The 22,165-nt window shown below is 44.5% G+C and overlaps 1 protein-coding gene and 1 non-coding gene across 2 annotated transcripts in view; one reads left to right on the forward strand and one right to left on the reverse strand.

The window, feature by feature from the left end:
- SYT11 (synaptotagmin 11) overlaps window positions 1-22,165 on the forward strand; it is a 49,815-nt gene that overhangs the window by 7,585 nt on the left and 20,065 nt on the right. The window contains exon 2 of the mRNA XM_016195087.2: window positions 14,643-15,469. Coding sequence (XP_016050573.1) covers window positions 14,643-15,469 — 827 coding nt within the window. The remainder of the gene's footprint in view (window positions 1-14,642; window positions 15,470-22,165) is intronic.
- On the reverse strand, window positions 17,281-17,383 carry LOC132541556 (U6 spliceosomal RNA). Its single transcript, XR_009552702.1, has one exon. It is a non-coding gene; the product is annotated as a U6 spliceosomal RNA (small nuclear RNA).

Consider the following 22,165-nt stretch of genomic DNA (forward strand, 5'->3'; position numbering starts at 1 on the left):
GCTCTGGTTTATGGGAGTGTGGGGGATTGAACCTGGGAATTGAGAGCCTCAGGCATGAAAGTCTCTTTGCATAACCATTATGCTATACCCCCACCCTGCCTCCATCTAGTCTGAATGACAGTCTAGCAGGATACAGTAGTCTTGGTTGAAAGCCTTTCTCATTGAGAGCTCAATAGATATCTTGTCATTCCCTTATGGCTGTTAGTGTTTGTGTGGAGAAATCTGCTGTTAATCTTATGGGTTTTCCTTTGTAGGTGACTATTTTTCTCTTGCAGCATTCAAGATACTTTATCTTTAGTCCTTTTCATTCTAAATATGATGTGTCTTGGTGCCTTTAAGATTGGGTTAATTCTGTTTGGGACCCTCTGAGCTTCTTGAACCTTTGTCTTTTATGTTGTCTAGACTAGAGAATTCCTCAGCTATTATGTCCTGTAGAATACTTTCTTAACCTCCATCTTCTGTCAAGTCAATAATTCATATATTACTTCTTTTGAAGTCATCCCATGTCTCTGTTGTTTTTAGTATGTCTTAATCTTTTTTTTGAGATCTCTTACTTCTTTCTCAGTTTTCTCTAATTCATCCTCATCCATTCTGTTTTCTGCCTCACTTATTCTATCTCCCCTCTGTTGTTTTCTGTAGCTCAGCTATTTTGTTACCCTGTTCCAATACTGTATTAGCTTGTTCAGCTAGTTGTGTTCTTAGCTCAGCTATTTCAGCTTTCAGCTCTCTAATTACCTCCAGATAGTGTTTTCTTTCAGAATTTCATTTTCTGTTTCCCCATTTCTTTTTTTTTTTTTCCCTGTTTTTTTAAACCAGAGCACTGCTCAGGTCTGGCTTATGGTTCTCCCCATTTCTGAAACTCTTTCCTCACTCCTACTAATTAGGCTTAATGCTTCAACTAGTGTTTGGATCTTGTCCTCATTCTATTTTTTTTTTTTTTACTTCCAAGGTTATCATTGGGGCTCAGTGCCTGCACTACAAATCCACTGCTCCTAGAGACCATTTTTCCCATTTTGTTGCCCTTGTTGTTGTGTTTGTTGTAGTTGTTATTGTTATTGTTGTCACAGCTGTTGTTGTTGTTAGATGGACAGAGAGAAATCAAGAGAGGAGGGGAAGGCAGAGAGGAGGAGAGAAAGATACACACCTGAAGACCTGCTTCAGCGCTTGCGAAGCAACCCCCTGCAGTTGGGGAGCTGGGGGCTCAAACCAAGAGCCTTATATGCTGGTCCATGCACCTTGTCCTCATTCTAATGTGCTTCTACCTGTGGTGGGGGGTTAATCTGGGCTTCTGTCCTCATTTCTCTGTTTCTTCTTGGTTTAACCATTGTATCTGGTATGTTATGAGGTCCCTCTCTCAGTACTATTCAATCCACTAATCACACTTGCCTGGATTGACTTGTGTCTAAGGTACTTAAAGAGTTCACAGTTATGGGGAGCCAGGTGGTGGCACAGCAGGTTAAGTGCACGTGGAGCAAAGCACAAGGACCAGCATAAGGATCCTGGTTCAAGCCCCCAGCTCCCCACCTGCAGGGGAGTCACTTCACAGGTGGTGAAGCAGGTCTGCAGGTGTCTTTCTCTCTCCCTCTCTGTCTTCCCCTCCTCTCTCCATTTCTCTCTGTCCTATCCAACAACGACGACATCAATACTTACAATAATAAAACAACAAGGGCAACAAAAGGGAATAAATATTTTTTAAAAATTTTAAAAAAAAGAGTTTACAGTTATGGAAATTAACAGTGGTTTCAATGTTGTCTCAGTCCTTGAGGTGAAGCATATGGCTGTTAAACCCTCTTTTATAGGCTATGGGAGCCTGTGGACTTTATAAATATAAGTAGTTTTTTTAGTTTAATAACTCACTCCTAACCTAGAGATAAAATAGGTTAGGGGAGAGATAGCACTGTGGTTATGCAAAGAGACTCCCACACCCCAAGGGTCCAAAGCCCCAGGCCCAATTTGGCTTCTCTGACAATAGCCAGAGCCAAACTGGGTGACAATCCTTAGCCCTGTGAGTTTCTTTTTTCTTTCTTTTTAAATATTTATTTATTTATTTCCTTTTGATGCCCTTGTTGTTTTATTGTTGTGGTTATTATTGTTGTTGGATAGGACAGAGAGAAATGGAGAGAGAAGGGGAAGACAGAGAGGGGGAGAGAAAGATAGACACCTACAGACCTGCTTCACCACTTGTGAAGTGACTCCCCTGCAGGTGGGGAGCCAGGGGCTCGAACCGGGATCCTTACTTTACGCTTTGTGCCACCCACCTGTGCTTAACCCACTGTGCTACCGCCCAACTCCCTGCCCTTTGAGTTTCTAAAGAAATCCTGTTTGTGCTCCATGGATTCTAAGGCAATCAACGTATCTCTGAATTCATTAGGAGAACAAAGTGGAAAGTCTGCCACTGTACAGCCCCACTTCCAGACCACTGGGAAGTGTATGTCTTCTCCTGGGTTGTCCAATCAGGTTGATCAGGTTTCTGACCCCTATGTCAGCACAGGGCCTCCCCCAGTCTCCAAGGGACAGTAGCAACGGAGACTCACAGTTGCATTTGATGAGCCACAGGGCATCCTCTCCTCCTGTCATCAGTTTGTTGATAAAACTCAGACCTGAGGTGGTGCCTCAACTGGCAAACTGCTGGACTGTTGCCATTCATTCCTGAGTAGATACAAGCTGTCAGCTCCAGGAATCTCTCCTTAGGCCCCTCTCTGTCGGTGAACCACACGTGTTTGCACTCAAGACTTGGTGGGTTCCCTAAGTCTTGTCTTGTGTTCTCAGGTGATCTTCTTTGTTATTCTTAGTTGACTGGGAAGAGGAGAGAGATGCAGCTGCTGCTACTCTGTAGCCCCGCCTCTGGAAGTCTCTTACTTTATCTTAATGAGAAAGAGATACTAAGGATAAAGGCAGAGGGAGGGAGAGAGAGAGCTAGGGAGAGAGAGTGAAAGAGAGAGAGACAGACAGATACCAGAGTACTGCTCAACTCTGGCTTATGGCTCAAGCCTCAGGCTTGAGAGTCTCTTTTGCATAATCATGCTGTCTCCCCAGCTAATTTAATTATTTTTACTTTTATTGTAGCTGCCTTCTTGTAGCTCAACTAGTAGAATGTGGGACTTACATATCAGAGACCTCTGCTTTAGTCATTGATGCCATATGTACTAGAATGGTTTCCTCTGTCACTCTCTCATGAAATAAATCTTTTAAACATTCTAATTGACAACAGACACTGGTGATGGGCTTGTCTCCACTATCAAATCAAACCAAGTGCTCTTTCATTAAAACATTTTAAATAGGGGAGTTGGACGGTAGCGCAGCAGGTTAAGCGCACTCAGCATGAAGTGTAAGAACCAGCGTAAAGTTGCTGGTTCAAGTCCCTGGCTCCCCACCTGCAGGGGAGTCACTTCACAAGAGATGAAGCAGGTCTGCAGGTGTCTACCTTTCTCTCCCCCTCTTTGTCTTCCCCTCCTCTCTCCATTTCTCTCTGTCCTATCTAATAACATCAGTAACAACAATAACTACAACAACAGGGAGTTGGCTGTAGCGCAGTGGGTTAAGCACACGTGGCCCAGGTTGAGCCCCTGGCTCCCCACCTGCAGGGGAGTCACTTCACAAGTGGTGAAGCAGGTCTGCAGGTGTCTGTCTTTCTCTCCTCTTCTCTGTCTTCCCCTCCTCTCTTCATTTCTCTCTGTCCATCTAACAACAATGACAGCAACAACAACAATAATAATAACCACAACAATGATAAGGGGGGGGAAATGGCCTCCAGCAGCAGTGGACTGAGCCCCAGCAATAACCCTGGCGGCAAAAAAAAAAAAAACTACAACAACAATAAAAAACAACAAGAGCAACAAAAGGGAAAATAAATAAATATATATTTTTAATTTGGATAGGGGCTGGGTGTTGGTGCACCTGTTTGAGTGCACACATTTTAGTGCGCAAGGACCTAGGTTGAAGCCCCTAGTCCCCACCTGTAGGGGGAAACCTTCATGAGTGAAGAAGGGCTGCAGGTGTCTGTCTGTTTCACTATTTTTTATTTTTTCCTCTTTTGTTGTCCTCTTTGTTTACCATTGTTGTTATTGTTATCATTGTTGTTGGGTAGGACAGAGAGAAATTGAGAGAGGAGGGGAAGACAGAGTGGGGAGAGAAAGATAGACACCTGCAGACCTGCTTCACCGCCTGTGAAGCAAACCCCTTGCAGGTGGGGAGCCGAGGCTCAAACCAGGATCTTAACACTGGTCCTTGCGCTTTGCGCCATGTACCCTTAACCCGCTGTGCCACTGCTAGCTCAGTTGGTAGAGCATGAGACTCTTAATCTCAGGGTCGTGGGTTCGTGCCCCACATTGGGCGCCATTTGTTGTTAATATTCGGAAGGCTCTTGCTGGCTGGGTTGGCTTCACAGGCGGGTAACAGAGACGACCAGAGACATACGGCTGGGCAGGGAAGCTGTATTTCTTTATTCAGGAACAACGATTCATAAACTAAACCAAACTAATGACCAAACAGAACTCTGCTGTCTCTTTGCGGCGGCGCAAGCACTCTCCCTTACTCTGGAACTCAGGAACTCTGCAACTCTTCAACTCTGGAACTCTGGAACCCTCTAACTCAGGCGGGGTTCCTAGGGGCGGGGCCAAGTGGGCCCGCAAAACTAACTGGACCGATCCAATTCTCTTGGCAGGGGAGAACTACCCAATGTAAAGCATACAACATGGCTCCCTTTCCTCATTTTTAAAAAACATTTTCTTTTTTATTTTTAATTATCCTTATTTATTTGTTGGATAGAGACAGCCAAAAATTGAGAGGGAAGGAGGTGGTAGAGAAAGGAAAAAGACAGAGAGACACCTGCAGCTCTGCTTCACCACTCACAAAGCTTTCCCCCTGTAGGTGGGGACTAGGGGCTCAGACCTGGGTCCTTGCGCATTGGGACATGTCCACTCAACCAGGTATGCCACCACTCGGCCCCCGTCTTTCCTCATTTTATGATTTCTAGGTCATTTCCTATCCTAACTCTCTATAATGTACACATTTGATATCAGGCTAGCCAAGGTGTAAGTCCTGTCACTACCATTTACTGCTCTGTGATCTTGGACAGGTCTGAGTCTTGGCTTTCTCAGTGTAAAGTTGTATCTCTATCTATTTTATTTATTTATGAGAAAGATAGTAGGAGAGAGAGAGAGAGAAAAGAGAGAGAGAGAGAGAACGAGAACCAGACATCACTCTGGAACATCAGGACCTCATGCGTGAGGGTCCAATGCCTTACCACTGCACTACCACGAGAGTGAGAGACAGACAGATAAGGAAAGCTAGAAAGGAGGAGAGATATCTGTAGCATTACTCTATGACATATCAGGGGCAGCAGGGAGAAATAACACAGTGGTTATAGAATAAGCTTTCTACATGAGGCACCAGAGGTTCCAGGTTCAATTCTCAGCACTACCATAATTCAGACCTAACAGTACCATGGTTAAATAAATAAAAGACTAACCCTATGCCACAGATAAATGCAAAGTTATATCTGGTCTACAAAATCTATCTATAGGCAATGTGAGACATTACTTGACAAATTTGAGTAACAATAGTTTAGTATTTAGGTGACTGCAAGGTTGGCAGATTTAACGTTAGGTGATAAAATAAGTATGGTTTACATTATATGATGAACAGGTTAACATTAGCTTATATGCGTCACTGCCTGCCCCTGTTGTTATTAGTGAGTTAATGTTCAGTTATAAAATTATAGGATAATAGAGTTATAATTCTACACTTTTCCCACCACCAGATTTCCGTGTCCCCATTCCCTCCATTGGAAACTACTGTAGTTTTCCCAAGGTCACAGATGTGGGTTGACTGTTATTTCTATGACTGCCTGTCTATATTTACATATATTTGCCCATTTTTTCCATGGCCCTGCCTTTTTTTCCCTTATAAATCACACCTGTACCTACTACTACTTCCAAAAGTCCTTTTTCCCTTTGTCTCTCTCCAGAGCCCTCTGTTCATTTTCCCCTAAGATTTCTCCCCCTCTGGGAGAGTGAACCAAAATTCTTTTTTTTTAATTGAAATCTTTTTTTAAAAAATTATTATCTTTATTTACTTATTGAAATTGAGAGGGAAGAGAGTGATAGGTAGAGAGACAGGGCAGCCCTGCTTCACCATTCATGAAACTTTGGCCCTGCGGGTGGGAACAGAGGCTTGAACCTGGGTCCCTGCAAAACTGTATCATGTGGACTCAGGTGTACCACCACCCCACCTCTTCTTTATGGGTTGCAGAAAGTGGAAAGTCTGACTTCTATAATTGCTTCTTTGCTGGACCTGGTCTTTGGAAGGTTGATCTGTGTTCCCAGCTTGTTTTTATTTTTCCCCTAGTGGGGTAGGGCTCTGGAGAGATGAGGTTCCAGAACACATTGGTGAGGCTGCCTACCCAGAGAGGTCAGGATGGAATCATAGCATCTGAAACTCAAGGGCTGAAAGGTGATAAAATATAAAGCACTGCTCAGCTCTGGTTTATGGTGGTGCTGGGGATTGAATCTGGGACCTTTGGTGCCTCAGGCAAGAAAGTCTTTTTGTATAACCTTTATGGTGTCTCCACAGTCCACAAAAAATAACCCTTTTAAGTTATCTGTTCATTCAACAAATATAGATTCAGATCCTGCTGTTCATTTTAAGTACTGGAAATTCAGCAATAAACAAAACAAAGGAAATCTTGGTCCTCATGACAGTTACATTCATAGGCAATAGACAGTAAACTTATTATATATATATATATATATATATATATATATATATATATCTGTTGTGTATGTGTGTGTTAGAAAGTAAGAAAAATGGTAAGACATATAGAGAAAATAAAGTAAAGCTAGAAGCTATGGGTCTGGGCGGAGGGGAAGAAGGTTGGACTTTTTTTCCCTTTATTTATTGGGGGAATTAATGGTTTACACTCAACAGTAAAATACAGTCGTTTGTACAAGTGTAACATTACTCAGTTTTGCACACAACAGTTCAACCCCCTCTAGGTCCTCCTCTGCCAGGACCTGAGCATCCCCTCCCTCTCCACCCCAGAGTTTTTTACTTTGGTGTAATACACCAGCTCCAGTCCAAGTTCTGCTTTGTGTTTTCCCCTTTTTTTTTGTTTTTGTTTGTTTGTTTTTTATTTTATTTATTTGTTTATTTTTTAATAATTTATTTCTTTATTGGGGAATTAATGTTTTACATTCAACAGTAAATACAATAGTTTGTACATGCATAACATTCCCCAGATTCCCATTTAACAATACAACCCCCACTATGTCATTCATCATCTTTCATGGACCTGTATTCTCCCCACCCACCCACCCTCCCCAGAGTCTTTTACTTTGGTGTAATACTCCAATTTCATTTCAGGTTCGACTTGTGTTTTCTTTTCTAATCTTGTTTTTCAACTTCGGGCTGAGAGTGAGATCATCCCATATTCATCCTTCTGTTTCTGACTTATTTCACTCAACATGATTTTTTCAAGGTCCATCCAAGATCGGCTGAAAACAGTGAAGTCACCATTTTTTACAGCTGAGTAGTATTCCATTGTGTATATAGACCACAACTTGCTCAGCCACTCATCTGTTGTTGGACACCTGGGTTGCTTCCAGGTTTTGGCTATTACAAATTGTTTTTTTTTTTTAATTTTTTTTTTATTAAAGAAAGGATTAATTAACAAAACCATAGGGTAGGAGGGGTACAACTCCACACAATTCCCACCGCCCAATCTCTATATCCCACCCCCTCCCCCGATAGCTTTCCCATTCTCTATCCCTCTGGGAGCATGGACCCAGGGTCATTGAGGGTTGCAGAAGGTAGAAGGTCTGGCTTCTGTAATTGCTTCCTCGCTGAACATGGGCGTTGACTGGTCGGTCCATACTCCCAGTCTGCCTCTCTCTTTCCCTAGTAGGATGGGTCTCTGGGGAAGCTGAGCTCCAGGACACATTGGTGGTGTCTTCAATCCAGGGAAGTCTGGCCGGCATCCTGATGACACCTGGAACCTGGTGACTGAAAAGAGAGTTAACATACAAAGCCATACAAATTGTTGAGCAATCATGGACCCAAAGCTTGGAAAAGTGGAGAGGAAGTATTAGGGAGGTACTCACTGCAAACTCTAGTATACTTCTGCTTTCTTACTTTGGTGCCATACTCCAAACTCAGTCAATTTCTGCTTTGCGTTTCTACTTCTTTTTTTTTTTTTTACATGCATAACATTCCCCAGATTCCCATTTAGCAATACAACCCCCACTATTTCATTCATCATTTTTCATGGACCTGTATTCTCCCCACCCACCCACCCACCCCAGAGTCTTTTACTTTGGTGTAATACTCCAATTCCATTTCAGGTTCGACTTGTGTTTTCTTTTCTAATCTTGTTTTTCAACTTCGGCCTGAGAGTGAGATCATCCCGTATTCATCCTTCTGTTTCTGACTTATTTCACTCAACATGATTTTTTCAAGGTCCATCCAAGATTGGCTGAAAACGGTGAAGTCACCATTTTTTACAGCTGAGTAGTATTCCATTGTGTATATAGACCACAACTTGCTCAGCCACTCATCTGTTGTTGGACACCTGGGTTGTTTCCAGGTTTTGGCTATTACAAATTGTGCTGCCAAGAACATATGTGTACACAGATCATTTTGGATGGATGTGTTGGGTTCCTTAGGATATATCCCCAGGAGAGGAATTGCAGGGTTATAGGGTAGGTCCATTTCTAGCCTTCTGAGAGTTCTCCAGACTGTTCTCCACAGAGGTTGGACCAATTGACATTCCCACCAGCAGTGCAGGAGGGTTCCTTTGACCCCACAGCCTCTCCAGCATTTGCTGCTGTTACCTTTTCTGATGTATGACATTCTCACAGGAGGGAAGTGATATCTCATTGTTGTCTTGATTTGCATTTCTCTGACAATCAGAGACTTGGAGCATTTTTTCATGTGTTTCTCGGCCTTTTGGATCTCTTCTGTGGTGTATATTCTGTCCACGTCCTCCCCCCATTTTTGGATGGGGTTATTTGTTGTCTTGTTGTTGAGTCTGGCAAGCTCTTTATATATGTTGGTTATTAAACTCTTATCTGATGTATGGCATGTAAAGATCTCCCATTCTGTGAGGGGTCTCTTGGTTTGGGTAGTGGTTTCTTTTGCTGTGCAGAAGCTTTTTAATTTGATGTATTCCCATAGGTTTATACTTGCCTTAGTGTTCTTTGTAATTGGATTCGTTTCATTGAAAATACCTTTAAAATGTATGCGGAAAAGAGTTCTGCCAATATTTTCCTCTAAGTATCTGATAGTTTCTGGTCTAACATCCAAGTCCTTGATCCACTTGGAATTTACTTTTGTATTTGGTGAAATACAGTGATTCAGTTTCATTCTTCTGCATGTTTCAACCCACTGTTTCCAACACCATTTGTTGAAGAGACTCTGCTTTGCCCATGTAATAGCCTGGGCCCCTTTGTCAAAGATTAGATGTCCATAGGTGTGGGGCCTCATTTCTGGGCTCTCAATTCTATTCCACAGGTCAGTGTGTCTATTCATGTTCCAGTACCAAGCAGTTTTGATGACAATGGCCCTATAATACAGTTTGAGATCTGGGAGTCTGATGCCTCCGGTTCTGTTCTATTTCTCAAGGTTGTTTTGGCAATTCTAGGTCTTTTCTGGTTCCATATAAACATTTGTAGCATATGTTCTATTCTCCTAAAAAATGTGCTTGGGATCTTTATGGGGATAGCGTTAAATTTGTAGATGGCTTTGGGTAATATATTCATTTTGATGATGTTAATTCTACCAACCCATGAACATGGAATATCTTTCCACTTCTTTGTGTCTTTTTCAATTTCTTTGAGTAGTGACTCATAATTTTCAGTATACAAGTCTTTCACTTCTTTGTGTTTTCCCCTTTTTTAAATATATTTTTTAATATTTATTTATTTATTCCCTTTTGTTGCCCTTGTTGTTTTATTGTTGTAGTTATTATTGATGTAGTTGTTGTTGGATAGGACAGAGAGAAATGGAGAGAGGAGGGAAAGACAGTGACCTGCTTCACCGCCTGTAAAGCATTGCCCCTGCAGGTGGGGAGCTGGGGGCTCAAACCGGGATCTTTATGTCAGTGCTTGAACTTTGTGCCACCTGCTCTTAACCTGCTGTGCTACCGCCCAACTCCCGTGTTTTCCCTGTTCATATTTTTCAACTTCTGTCTATAAGATCATCCCATATTCATCAGAAAGTTGAACTTTTTAATATTTATTTTATTTATTTATTCCCTTTTGTTGCCCTTGTTGTTTTATTGTTGTAGTTATTATTGTTGTTGTCGTTGTTGGATAGGACAGAGAGAAATGGAGAGAGGAGGGGAAGACAGAGAGGAGGAGAGAAAGACACCTGCAGACCTGCTTCACCGCCTGTGAAGCGACTCCCCTGCAGGTGGGGAGCCGGGGTTCGAACCGGGATTCTTATGCTGGTCCTTGTGCTTTGCGCCACCTGCGCTTAACCCGCTGCGCTACAGCCCGACTCCCAAGTTGAACTTTTTAAAAATATATTTTATTTATTTATTAATGAGAATGATAGGAGGAGAGAGGAAGAACCAGACATCATACCGATACATGTGCTGTTGGAGGTTGAACTTGGGACCTCATGCTTAAGAATTCAGTGCTGGGGGTCGGGCTGTGGTGCAGTGGATTAAGCGCATGTGGTGCAAAGCGCAGGACCGGCGTAAGGATCCTGGTTCGAGCCCCCGGCTCCCCACCTGCAGGGGAGTCGCTTCAGAGGCGGTGAAGCAGGTCTGCAGGTGTCTATCTTTCTCTCCCCCTCTCTGTCTTCCCCTCCTCTCTCCATTTCTCTCTGTCCTAACCAACAATGAACAACATCAACAATGGCAATAATAATAACCACAAAGAGGCTACAACAAGGGCAACAAAAGGGGGAAAAAATGGCCTTCAGGAGCAGTGGATTCATGGTGCAGGCACTGAGCCTAGCAATAACCCTGGAGGAAAAAAAAAAAAAATTCAGTGCTTTATCCATTGCGCCACCTCCCAGATCACAGAAAGTTGAACTTTTAAATGTTGGTATGCTTCTAAATTCTGCTTATAAGACCTTCTGTTTTGATCATCACATTAGGTTCACTTGTATTACTTATGATGTGGTCTATTTACATAATCACTGTTTTACCTGGGTCCTGCCCTGCCTGCAGGGTATTGGTTTAATCCCCACTGGTTAGATGGAAGCTTTCTATGTTCTGTTCGAGCTCTTTTTTTGCTCTACCCCCTCTCCTAGTCATCCTTTCCCTTGTCACTTCCGGTGAAGAGATGCATAAAAGGTGATGTATCTGATTAATAAATGAGATACTGCTTCCCAGCTCAGCCATGAGTCCCTGGTCGTCTGTCTCCCGCCCGTGAAGCTAGAACGGCATCTGGCATCCTGAACTGGGACTGGCATTTAAATATGGTATCCACACATGGATAGTGTGCTGCTCTGCTATGTGTGTGATCCGGGCTTAAGCCCATCCCCCACGACATTAGAGGAAGCTTCCTTCCATGCTTGTTTTCTTTCATTCTTTTCCAACTTTCTGCCTCTCTGTCTCAACTTAAAATAAATAAGTAGATTACTCAGGAAAGATAATACTCAAATAGTATATTTTAGTGACTAGGAAAATAATTCAATTGGTAGAGCATTAGATTCTCATGCCTGAGGCTACCAATTTGATTCCTACCACCATATGTACATGAGTGGTTCTCTGACTTATCTTTTTCCCTTTCTCTTCTCTCTACCTCATGTTGGGTAGTATGCCAGCTCCCCCTGGCTTCTGCTTAACCAAGCACCGGTATGCCTATATAGGGATTGGTTTGATCCCATTCAAAGCGGTCTATTTAAGTCACTTTTACATTTACATAAAGCACCACACTCCCTCCAGGGCATTGGTGGTTTCGTGGTAGAATTCTCGCCTGCTCCGCCCCCTCTCCTTGTCACACCCTAATTTTCACCAGTCAGTTTTCTCTCCACCCTCTCTGTATCGCATCCCGTTCCCACCCTACTGGGCTAGTATATTTATAAGGACAAGATTTTTTGTAGTAGTTAGTTTAGCTTAGCTTGGTATAGATTGTGCTGCGTCCTGCATGAATAAAGAGATACTGTGTACAACCCAGCCATGAGTCCCGGGTCGTCTGTTACCCGCCCGTGAAGCCAGCCCGGCGAAAACAACAACCTCATGTGAAATTTTCTCATATATAATTTTTAAGATCTTTTTTCCTTTTTTTGCCTCCAGGCTGGAGTGAATTGCTGGGGTGAATTCACTGCTCCTGGAGGCTATTTTTTTCCCTTTTGTTGCCCTTGTTATTTTATAGTTGTGGTTATTATTATTCTTGTCATTTATGTCATTGTTGGCTAAGACAGAGAGAAATGGGGAGAGGAGGGAAAGATGGAGGGGAAGAGAAAGATAGACACCTGCAGACCTGTGAAGTGACCTCTCTGCAGGTGGGGAGCCAGGGACTCAAACCGAGATCCTTATGCCTGGTCCTTGCGCTTCGCACCTTGTGCGCTTAACCCACTGCGCTACTGCCCAACCCTGCCTTTTTTTTTTTTTTCCTTTTTATCAGCACTGCTCAGTTCTGGCTTATGGTGGTGTTAAGAATTGAACCTGGGGGAGTCGGGCTATAGCGCAGCGGGTTAAGCGCAGGTGGCGCAAAGCACAAGGACCGGCATAAGGATCCCGGTTCGAACCCCAGCTCCCCACCTGCAGGGGCGTCGCTTCACAGGCGGTAAAGCAGGTCTGCAGGTGTCTATCTTTCTCTCCTCCTCTCTGTCTTCCCCTCCTCTCTCCATTTCTCTCTGTCCTATCTAACAACGACAACAACAATAACTACAACAATAAAACAACAAGGGCAACAAAAGGGAATAAATAAAATAAAATAAAAAAAAAGAATTGAACCTGGGGGAGTCGGGCTGTAGCACAGCGGGTTAAGCGCAGGTGGTGCAAAGCACAAGGACTGGCATAAGGATCCCAGTTCGAACCCCGGCTCCCCACCTGCAGGGGAGTCGCTTCACAGGCGGTGAAGCAGGTCTGCAGGTGTCTTTCTCTCCTCCTCTCTGTCTTCCCCTCCTCTCTCCATTTCTCTCTGTCCTATCCAACAACGACAACAACAATAAAAAAAAAAAACAAGGGCAACAAAAGGGAATAAATAAATAAAATAAATATTAAAAAAAAAGAATTGAACCTGGGAGCTCAGAGCCTCAGACAAAAAGAAAAAGTTGTTTGCATAACCATTATGCTATCTTCCGAGTCCAAATACATCCAAAGTGGTATGTTTTAGCACCTGCACAAGTCCACTGATTTTGGTAGAATCATTATCACCCCTTTTCCCTCTTAGAGAGTGAGAGACAGAGTAGGAGATAGAGTCAGAGAAGGAGAGACACCACAACACTGCTCCACCACTCATGAAGACCCACCATGCAGTGAAAGAAAGAGAGATAGAAAGAACTAGCAAAGTCAGTAGTTGAACGTTTGGAACATACTGTAAAAGTACTCGTGCCTTTTTTCCACCTGCCTGTTTCTGCCACCTTCAGAGACCCTAGAAGAATCATTCAGAGTCCACCCTGCTGCTAAGGTTGTAGCTCCACAGTATGACATATGCTTTGCATGAAGGAGGCCCTGGAAACTCAGGGAATACCTACAATAATTTTTTTTCTTAAGCTTTTTTTTATTGTTTTTATTATTGAACAGGGACAGAGATAAATTGAGAGGGAAGACAGAGAGGGAGAGAGACAGAGAGACACCTGCAGTACTGCTTCACCGCCTGTGAAGCAGGTGGGGAGCCAGGGGCTTGAACAGGGATCCTTATGCAGATCCTTGCACTTCATGCCATGTGCACTACTGCCCAACCCCCATCCTCCAACCATTCTTATGTCAAGCAGGCCCACCTTTCCCCAACCCCTCTGCTATAGAACATCTTCCTGCCACCAGACCAACTCCTCCCCTTGAGTGTCAATACAGGTCACTGGGCCCCTTGGGGGAGATAGCATAGTGGTTTTGCAAAAAAGATTCTCATGCCTAAGGTGCCAGAGTCCCAGTTATAATCCCCCCCAACACACACACACACACACACACACACAAACACACACACACACACACACACACACACACACACACAGTACCACAGCCAGAGCTGAGCAGTGCTCCAGCAAAAAAAAAAAAAAAAAAAAATCATAATAAAATAAAAATTAATTAAAGGTGGACTTCTGACACTCACAGGCCAGGTCTATAGAGAGACAGACCAATGTAGATGAAGGGGAAAAGGCCAAGGAGGGAGCCAGGCAGTGGCACACCAGTTGAGTGGACTTGTTAACATGTGCAAAGACCTGGGTTCCAGCCCCCAGTCCCCATGTGCAGCTTTGAATGTGTGTGACCCACACTGCATTGGAGGGAGCTTTGGTGCTATTCTCTCTCTCCCTCTCTGACTTCTGTTCTATCTTTTAAAAAGTATACATTCCATCTGGGATTTGTGGAAAGAAAGAGCTGGTTGGAGAGAGTGGTAAGGGCATCTTGAAGGGAAACACATTTGACTTGGAGGGTGGGGTGCTGGGCTGCAGCAGAGGCTGCCAACAGATGAGTGGTGGCCAGGGAATGAGGTCTCCCTACCTGACACCTGTCTGATCTCCACCTTCAGATGTGTCACCGGTGGTGGCTGGCCTCATCGGAGCCTCCGTGCTGGTGGTGTGCGTGTCAGTGACTGTCTTCGTGTGGACCTGTTGCCACCAGCAGGCAGAGAGGAAACACAAAACCCCACCATACAAGTTCATCCACATGCTCAAAGGCATCAGCATCTACCCAGAAACCCTCAGCAATAAGAAGAAGATCATCAAAGTGCGGAGAGACAAAGACGGACCTGGGAGGGAAGGGGGACGAGGGAAGGTGTCAGTGGATGCGGCAGAGGCTGGCCTGCTGGGCCAGGACAAGAACCCTAGGGGCTCCAGCTCTGGAGCCCGCATGGACCAGCTCCCCATCAAAGTGGATTATGGGGAGGAACTGAGGAGCCCTGTGGCCAGCCTGACCCCTGGGGAGAGTAAGTCCACCTCTCCATCCTCACCCGAGGAGGAGGTACTGCTGGGCTCACTTATCTTCTCAGTGGACTACAACTTCCCCAAGAAAGCCCTGGTGGTGACCATCCAGGAGGCCCACGGGCTGCCGGTGATGGATGACCAGACCCAGGGTTCCGACCCCTACATCAAAATGACCATCCTGCCAGACAAACGGCACCGTGTGAAGACCCGTGTGCTGCGAAAAACCCTGGACCCCGTGTTCGATGAGACCTTCACCTTCTATGGCATCCCCTACAGCCAGCTGCAGGACCTGGTGCTGCACTTCCTTGTGCTCAGCTTTGATCGCTTCTCCCGAGATGACGTCATAGGAGAGGTCATGGTGCCCCTGGCAGGGGTTGACCCCAGCACAGGCAAGGTGCAGCTGACCAGAGACATCATCAAGAGGAACATCCAGGTGAGGAGGCTGAGGCTGGTAGGAGAGGGCACGTGGCTGTCTGGGGCCAGGTGGCTTCAGGTTGGGGCTCTTTCTTAGAGGTGGATCATTTTATTTTTTTAAATATTTTATTTATTTATTAGAGACAGAAATTGAGAGAAAGAAGAGGGAGATAGAGAAGGAGAGAGTGGGGCCGGGTGGTGATGCACATGATTGAGCACACATGTTACAATACACAAGGACCCGAGTTCGAGCCCTTGGACCCCACCTGCAGGGGGAAAGCTGCAAGTGGTGAAGCAGGGCTGCAGGTGTCTTTATTTCTCTCTCCCTCTCTATCACCCCCTTCCCTCTTGATTTCTGGCTGTCTCTATCCAATAAATAAAGATAATTAAAAAAAAAGAGAGAGTTATACCTGCAGCACTCTACTTGTAGAGCTTCCCACCTGCAGATGAGGACAAGGGGCTTGAACCTGTGTCCTTCTCGTGCACTGTACTATGTGTGCTCAACCAGGCCTCAACAAGCAGTGAAGCAGGTCTGCAGGTGTCTACTTTTCTCTCCCCATCTTTATCTTTCCTTCCCCTCTCAACTTCTCTCCGTCCTACCCAAAAAATAAATAAATAAAAATAGCCATAGGAGCAGTGAATTCGTAGTGCAGGCAGCGAGCCCCAGCGATAACCCTGGAGGCAAAAAAGAAAAAGAAATTTTAAGATTCATTTATTAGAGAACCAGAGCATTACTTTGGCACATGTGATGCCAGGGATCAAACACAGGACCTCATCCTTGAGAATTCAATACTTCATCCACTGCACCATCCTTCAGGGTACTCATGTACTCTTGTCTGTCTTTTTCTTTCTTTTTTAATTTAAGATTTAAGATTCCTGAAGGCCATTTTTTCCATTTCTTTGTCCTTGTTGTTATTATTGTTGTTGCTGTTGTTGTTGGATAGGACAGAGAGAAATCGAGAGAGATGGGGAAGACAGAGAGGAAAGAAAGACACCTGCAGACCTGATTCACCACTTGTGAAGCAACCCTCCTGCAGGTGGAGAGCCAGGGGTGGGGGTCGAAGAGGGGTCCTTATGCCAGTCCTTTGACTTTGCACCATGTGTGCTTAACCCACTGCACTACCCTCGGACCCCTAATTTAAGATTTATTTATGAGAGAGGAAACCAGAGCATCACTAACATGTGTGATATCAGGGACAGAACTCAGGATCTCATGTTTGAAAGTCCAACACTGCACCATTTTCGAGGCCACTCTTTTAAAATATATATTTTATTTATTTTGGATAGGGACAGAGAAATCAAGAGGGAAGGGGGAGATAGAGATATATTGATTTATACCTGTAACACTGCTTCACTGCTTGAAACCTTCCCCCTACAGGAGGCTTGAACCTAGGTCCTTGAACATTGTAATGTATGTGTTCAGCCAGGTGTGCCATTACTGTCTTTCCTCTTCCTTAGATTTATTTGTTTATTTATTTTACCAGAGCACTGCTCAGCTCTGTCTTATGGTGGTGTTTGGAATTAAACCTGGAACCTCAGAGCTTCTGGTATGAAAGTATTTTTTGCATAATCACTACGGTGTTTTTGTTTAGTGGCAGATGCAATGCCAGATAGAGATAGAAGTTGGGAGGGCAGGGTGAGACAGAAAGAGAGAGAGAGAGAGAGAGACCGAGAGAGAGACCTGCAACACTGCTTCACCACTTATGAAGTTTCCTATCTACAAATGGGGACCAGGGGCTTGAACCCAAGTCCTTATACACTGTAATGTGCGCGCTCAACCAGGTATGCCACCATCTGGCCCCTTTATGCTCTCTCTCTTTTTTGATCCTGAAAAATACGTAATACTTCGCAAGTTTGCGTGTCATTGTTGCAGAGGGGCCATGCTAATCTTCTCTGTATCATTCCAATTTTAGTATATATGCTGCAGAAGCAAACACTCTTTCTTTTTTCTTTTGCCTCCAGGGTTATTGCTGGAGCTCAGTGCCTATACCACGAATCCATTGCTCCTGGAGGCTCTTTTTCCTTCCCTTTCTTTGCCCTTATTGTTTAAGCTTGTTGTGGTTATTATTATTGTTATTATTGATGTCATTGTTGGGTAGGACAGAGAGAAATGGAGAGAGGAGGGGAAGACAGAGGGGGGCAGAAAGAGAGACACCTGCAGACCTGCTTCACCACCTGTGAAGCGACTCCCCTGCAGGTGGGGAGCCGGGGTTCGAACCAGGATCCTTATGCCGGTCTTTGTGCTTTGTGCCACGTGCACTTAACCCACTGCGCTACTGCCCAACTCCCTCTTTTTTCTTTTTAAATAAAATCTCACATTCATTTTTTGAAAAATGTCTGCCTATTTTTATTTATTTATTTATTTATTTATGGTAGATAAGAGAGAAACTGAAAGGGAAGGAGGATATAGAAGGGAAGAGACAGAGGACACCTATAGCACGAGTTCACTGCTTATGAAGCCTCCCTGCTGCAGGTGGGGACCAGGGGCTTGAACCAGGGTCCTTGTGCATTGTAATGTGTGTGCTCAACCAGGTGCGCCACAGCCCGGCCTCTCTGTTTACAAGAGAAAAAGAGATCAGAGCCCTCCTGTGGTGGTGCTGGAACTGGATCCTGCTCATTGGCCCAAATTTCCTTTTTCTTTCTTCCTTCCTCTCTGTCTTCCTTCTTTTTTTTTTTTTTTTAAGATTTTATTTATTTACTATTGAGAAAGATAGGAGAAGAGAAAGAACTAGATATCACAGTTTGTTTTGGATAGAGATAGAGAGAAATTAATAGTGAAGGGGGAGATAATGAAGGAGGGAGAGAAAAACACCTGCCACACTGTGTCACCACTTGTGAAATATCCCCCCTGCTGGTAGCGACCAGGGGCTTGAACCCAGGTCCTTTAACACTGTAATGTATGTGATCTAACTGATAGGGGCCGCCACCTGGCCCCTCTATTCTTTATTTTTTTCAGAGAAAGAAAGGTGACAGGGAGAAACAGATGAAGAAAAGGTAAAAGGTACCACAGGACCACTCCACATCCACTGTGCTATCCCAGTGCCATGCATGGCACTTCCTATGTGGGGCCAGGGCTTGAACCCAAGAACTCACAAACAAAATAGCATGTACTCTACCCCGTGTGTCGTTTCCTAGCCTCTCAGTTGTCAAACTCCTGACACCTTTCCCACCTTCAAAGAGGAGGAAATGGATGCTGGGCAGGAAAGGCTGGCTGGTCAGCAGGGCACTGTGCCAGGCTGGAGCAGGCAGGTATGGAACAAGTCCAAGAACTGTCTTTGTACATTTTCTGAGTGGAGGCACCTACCCACTGCCATCAGTACCCTTCTACCCAGAAAGGTGCCATGTAGCACCTGCTCTCTACCTAGCAGAGAGGTCTAGAAATTCTGCAGAGCACTGAGGTATGTGGGCCTGGCAGGAATCCCACTTCAGTGCCAAGAAACAGTGAGACACCATGAATTCTGGCACTATAGGCTTCTTGGACCCCCTAAATTGGAGTCAAAGGTGTGGGTGCAAGGATCTGCCTTCTCCCTCTCTCCATCTGTTCATCTCCATTTCCTTCCTTCCTTCCTTCTTCCCTTCCTTATTTTCTCTTTTTTGACACCAGTGTGTGTTATCACTAGGGTTCCATGCCTGCACAATTCCACCACTCCTGGCAGACTTGTAAAAAAAAATTCTAGATAGAGGTTGAGAGACACAGACCACGGCACCACTCCACACTGCTGATGAAGCTTTCCCTTTGTGCGGGGCTTCCACGTGGTGACTGGATGCTGGAATGCAGATCCATGTGCATGATGGCAAGCTATCTCCTGGCACCGGTGCTCATTATTAAGAGCAACTGTGTTGGTCCTTGGTGAATGCCTTGTATTTTTTTTATAATTGCCCCCCACTATTTTAAGAATCACTTTATTAGTATGGCCCAGGAAGTGGTGTAATAGATAAAACCTTGAATTCTTGGGGGCCAGGTGGTGGCACACCTGGAAAAATACACATATTACAATGCACAAGGGTCCAGGTTCAAGCCCCTGGTCCTCTCTTGCAGGGGGAAAGCTTCATGAGTGGTGAAGCAGAGCTGCAATTGTGTCTGTCTCATCCCCCCCTTTTTTAAAAAGAATTTACTTATTTATTCATGAGAAAGATAGGAGAGAAAGAACCAGACATTGCTGGGCTGGCTTCGCAGGTGGGAGAGAGAGACGACCAGGGACTCATGGCTGAGCTGGGAAGCAGTATCTCTTTATTGACGAGCGGGGATGCGGTTCAACAATCTAATCTCTTCTAATCACAACACAATTCTGTCCTGCATCTCTCCTGAGGTGGAAGAGTCAGGAACAAGGAAGTACGTAGGATAGGGGGCGGGGAGAAGGTAAAAGCGTGAACCAGTGAGGATTAAACCAATGTCCCAGAGGCAGGGGAGTGCTTAGTTAACAGTGGTTATGTAAACAGAATACATCGTAAGTAATACAAGCGAACCTAATGTGATGATCAAAACAGAAGGTCTTATAAGCAGGATTTAGAAGCACATCAACAAGACATCACTCTGGTATATGTGCTGCCAGGGACAGAACTCAGGACCTCATGGTTGAGAATCCAATGCTTTATCCACTGCACCACCTCCCGGACCACTCTCTTCCCCTTTCTATTTCCCCCATGCTTCTCAATTTTTGTCTTTATCCAATAATAAATAAATAAATTCCAGAGTGATGTTCTGGTTCCCTCTCTCACTAACAAACAAATGCTTTTTAAAAATATTTATTCAGTTTTGTTGTCCTTGTTTTTTTTTTGTTGTTGTTGTTGTTATAGTTGTTATTGATATGTTGTTGGATAGTACAGAGAGAAGTGGAGAGAAGAGGGGAAGACAAAGGGGGAGAGAAAGATAGACACCTGCTGACCTGCTTCACTGCTTGTGAAATGACTCCCTTGAAGGTGGGGAGCAGGGGGCTCAAACTGGGATCCTTACGCCAGTCCTTGTGTTTTGCACCACCCACTGTGCTAAAGCACTGTGCTTAACCCACTGTGCTACTGTCCGACTCCCACAAACAAATAATTAAAAAAATATTTTTATTATCTTTATTTGATAGAGACATCCAGAAATTGAGAGGAAGGGGAGGATAGAGAGGGAGAAAGAGAGACACACACCTGCAGCACTACATCATTTCTGAAGCTTTCTTCCTGCAGGTGGAGACCAGGAGCTTGAACCTGGGTCCTTGCACATTGTAACATGTGCATGCAGCCAGGTGTACCACCACCTAGCCCCCTTAAAAATATTTTATTTCCAGGAGTTGGGCAGTAGCAGAATGGGTTAAGCGCAGGTGGCACAAAGCACAAGCACCCGCTTAAGGATCCCAGTTGGAGCCTCCGGCTCCCCACTTGCAGGGGGGTCACTTCAAAAGCAGTGAAGCAGGTCTGCAGGTGTCTATCTTTCTCCCTGTCTTCCCCTCCTCTCTCCATTTCTCTCTGTCCGATCCAACAACGACGACAATAATAACTACAACAATAAAACAATAGACAACAAAAAGGGATAAATAAATATTTTTTTAAATTTGTTTCCATAGACCAGGAGGTGGCATAGTGGATAAAGCATTGGACTCTCAAGCATGAGGTCTTGAGTTCAATCCCCGGCAGCACATGTAACAGAATGATGTCCAGTTTTTTCTCTCTCACTAATAAATAAAATCTATCTATCTATCTATCTATATATACACACATATATATATATATATGTATATATATATACACACACACACACACACACATATATATATGACTTCTTCACCTCTAGTGAAACTTTATCCCTGCAAGTGGGCTTGAGCCTGAGTCCTTGCACACTGTAACATCTGTGTTTAACCAGGTGCGATACCACCCAGCCCCATCATCATTATTTTTTTTTGTCATCATCCTGGCTTCACTGTTCTGGATCAACTTTTTTTCAGACAGAAAAAGACAGGGGCGTCAGGCAGTAGTGCAGTGGGTTAAGCGCAAGGACCAGCATAAGGATCCCGGTTCGAGCCCCTGGCTCCCCACTTGCAGGGGAGTTGCTTCACAGGTGGTGAAGCAGGTCTGCAGGTGTCTATCTTTCTCTCCCCCTCTGTCTTCCTCTCCTCTCTCCATTTCTCTCTGTCCTATCCAACAATGATGACATCAATAACAACAAAGGCAACAAAGGGAAATAAATTAATTTAAAAAAAAAAGAAAGAAAAAGACATGACAGAATACCAAAACTTCCTCCAGTGAGGTGGGGGTGTTGAGCTCAAACCTGGGTGCATGCATGGAAAAGCAAGCATGTCCTCAGGTGAGCTATCTTGCCAGCGTGAAACTTTTTTGGGGGGGATGGGGGACTTACCCTTGCATGGCCCAGGAGGTGGTGTGGTGGATAAAGGCAGAGGTCCTGTGTTTAATCCCTGGCATCACATGTGCTAGTGATGCTCTGCTTCTTTCTCTTTCATTAATAAACACATAAATCTCTAAACAAAATTAACACTTGGGTCCAGGAAACTTGTTAGCTAGTAGAGCCTTCCATGTGCAACTCCCTCAGTTAAAGTTCCAGTACAGCATGGAAGCACTACTCAAGAGATTTCTGGGGGCTGGGTGGTGGTGCACCTGGCTGAACGCACATGTTAGAATGCTCAAGGACCCAGGTTCAAGCCCCTGGCCCCACCTGCCAGGAGGAAAGTTCACAAGTGTTGAAGCAGGGCTGCAGGTCTCTCTCTCTCTCTCTCTC

The sequence above is a fragment of the Erinaceus europaeus genome, chromosome 11, assembly GCF_950295315.1.
Source record: "Erinaceus europaeus chromosome 11, mEriEur2.1, whole genome shotgun sequence".
NCBI classification, from domain to species: domain Eukaryota; kingdom Metazoa; phylum Chordata; class Mammalia; order Eulipotyphla; family Erinaceidae; genus Erinaceus; species Erinaceus europaeus.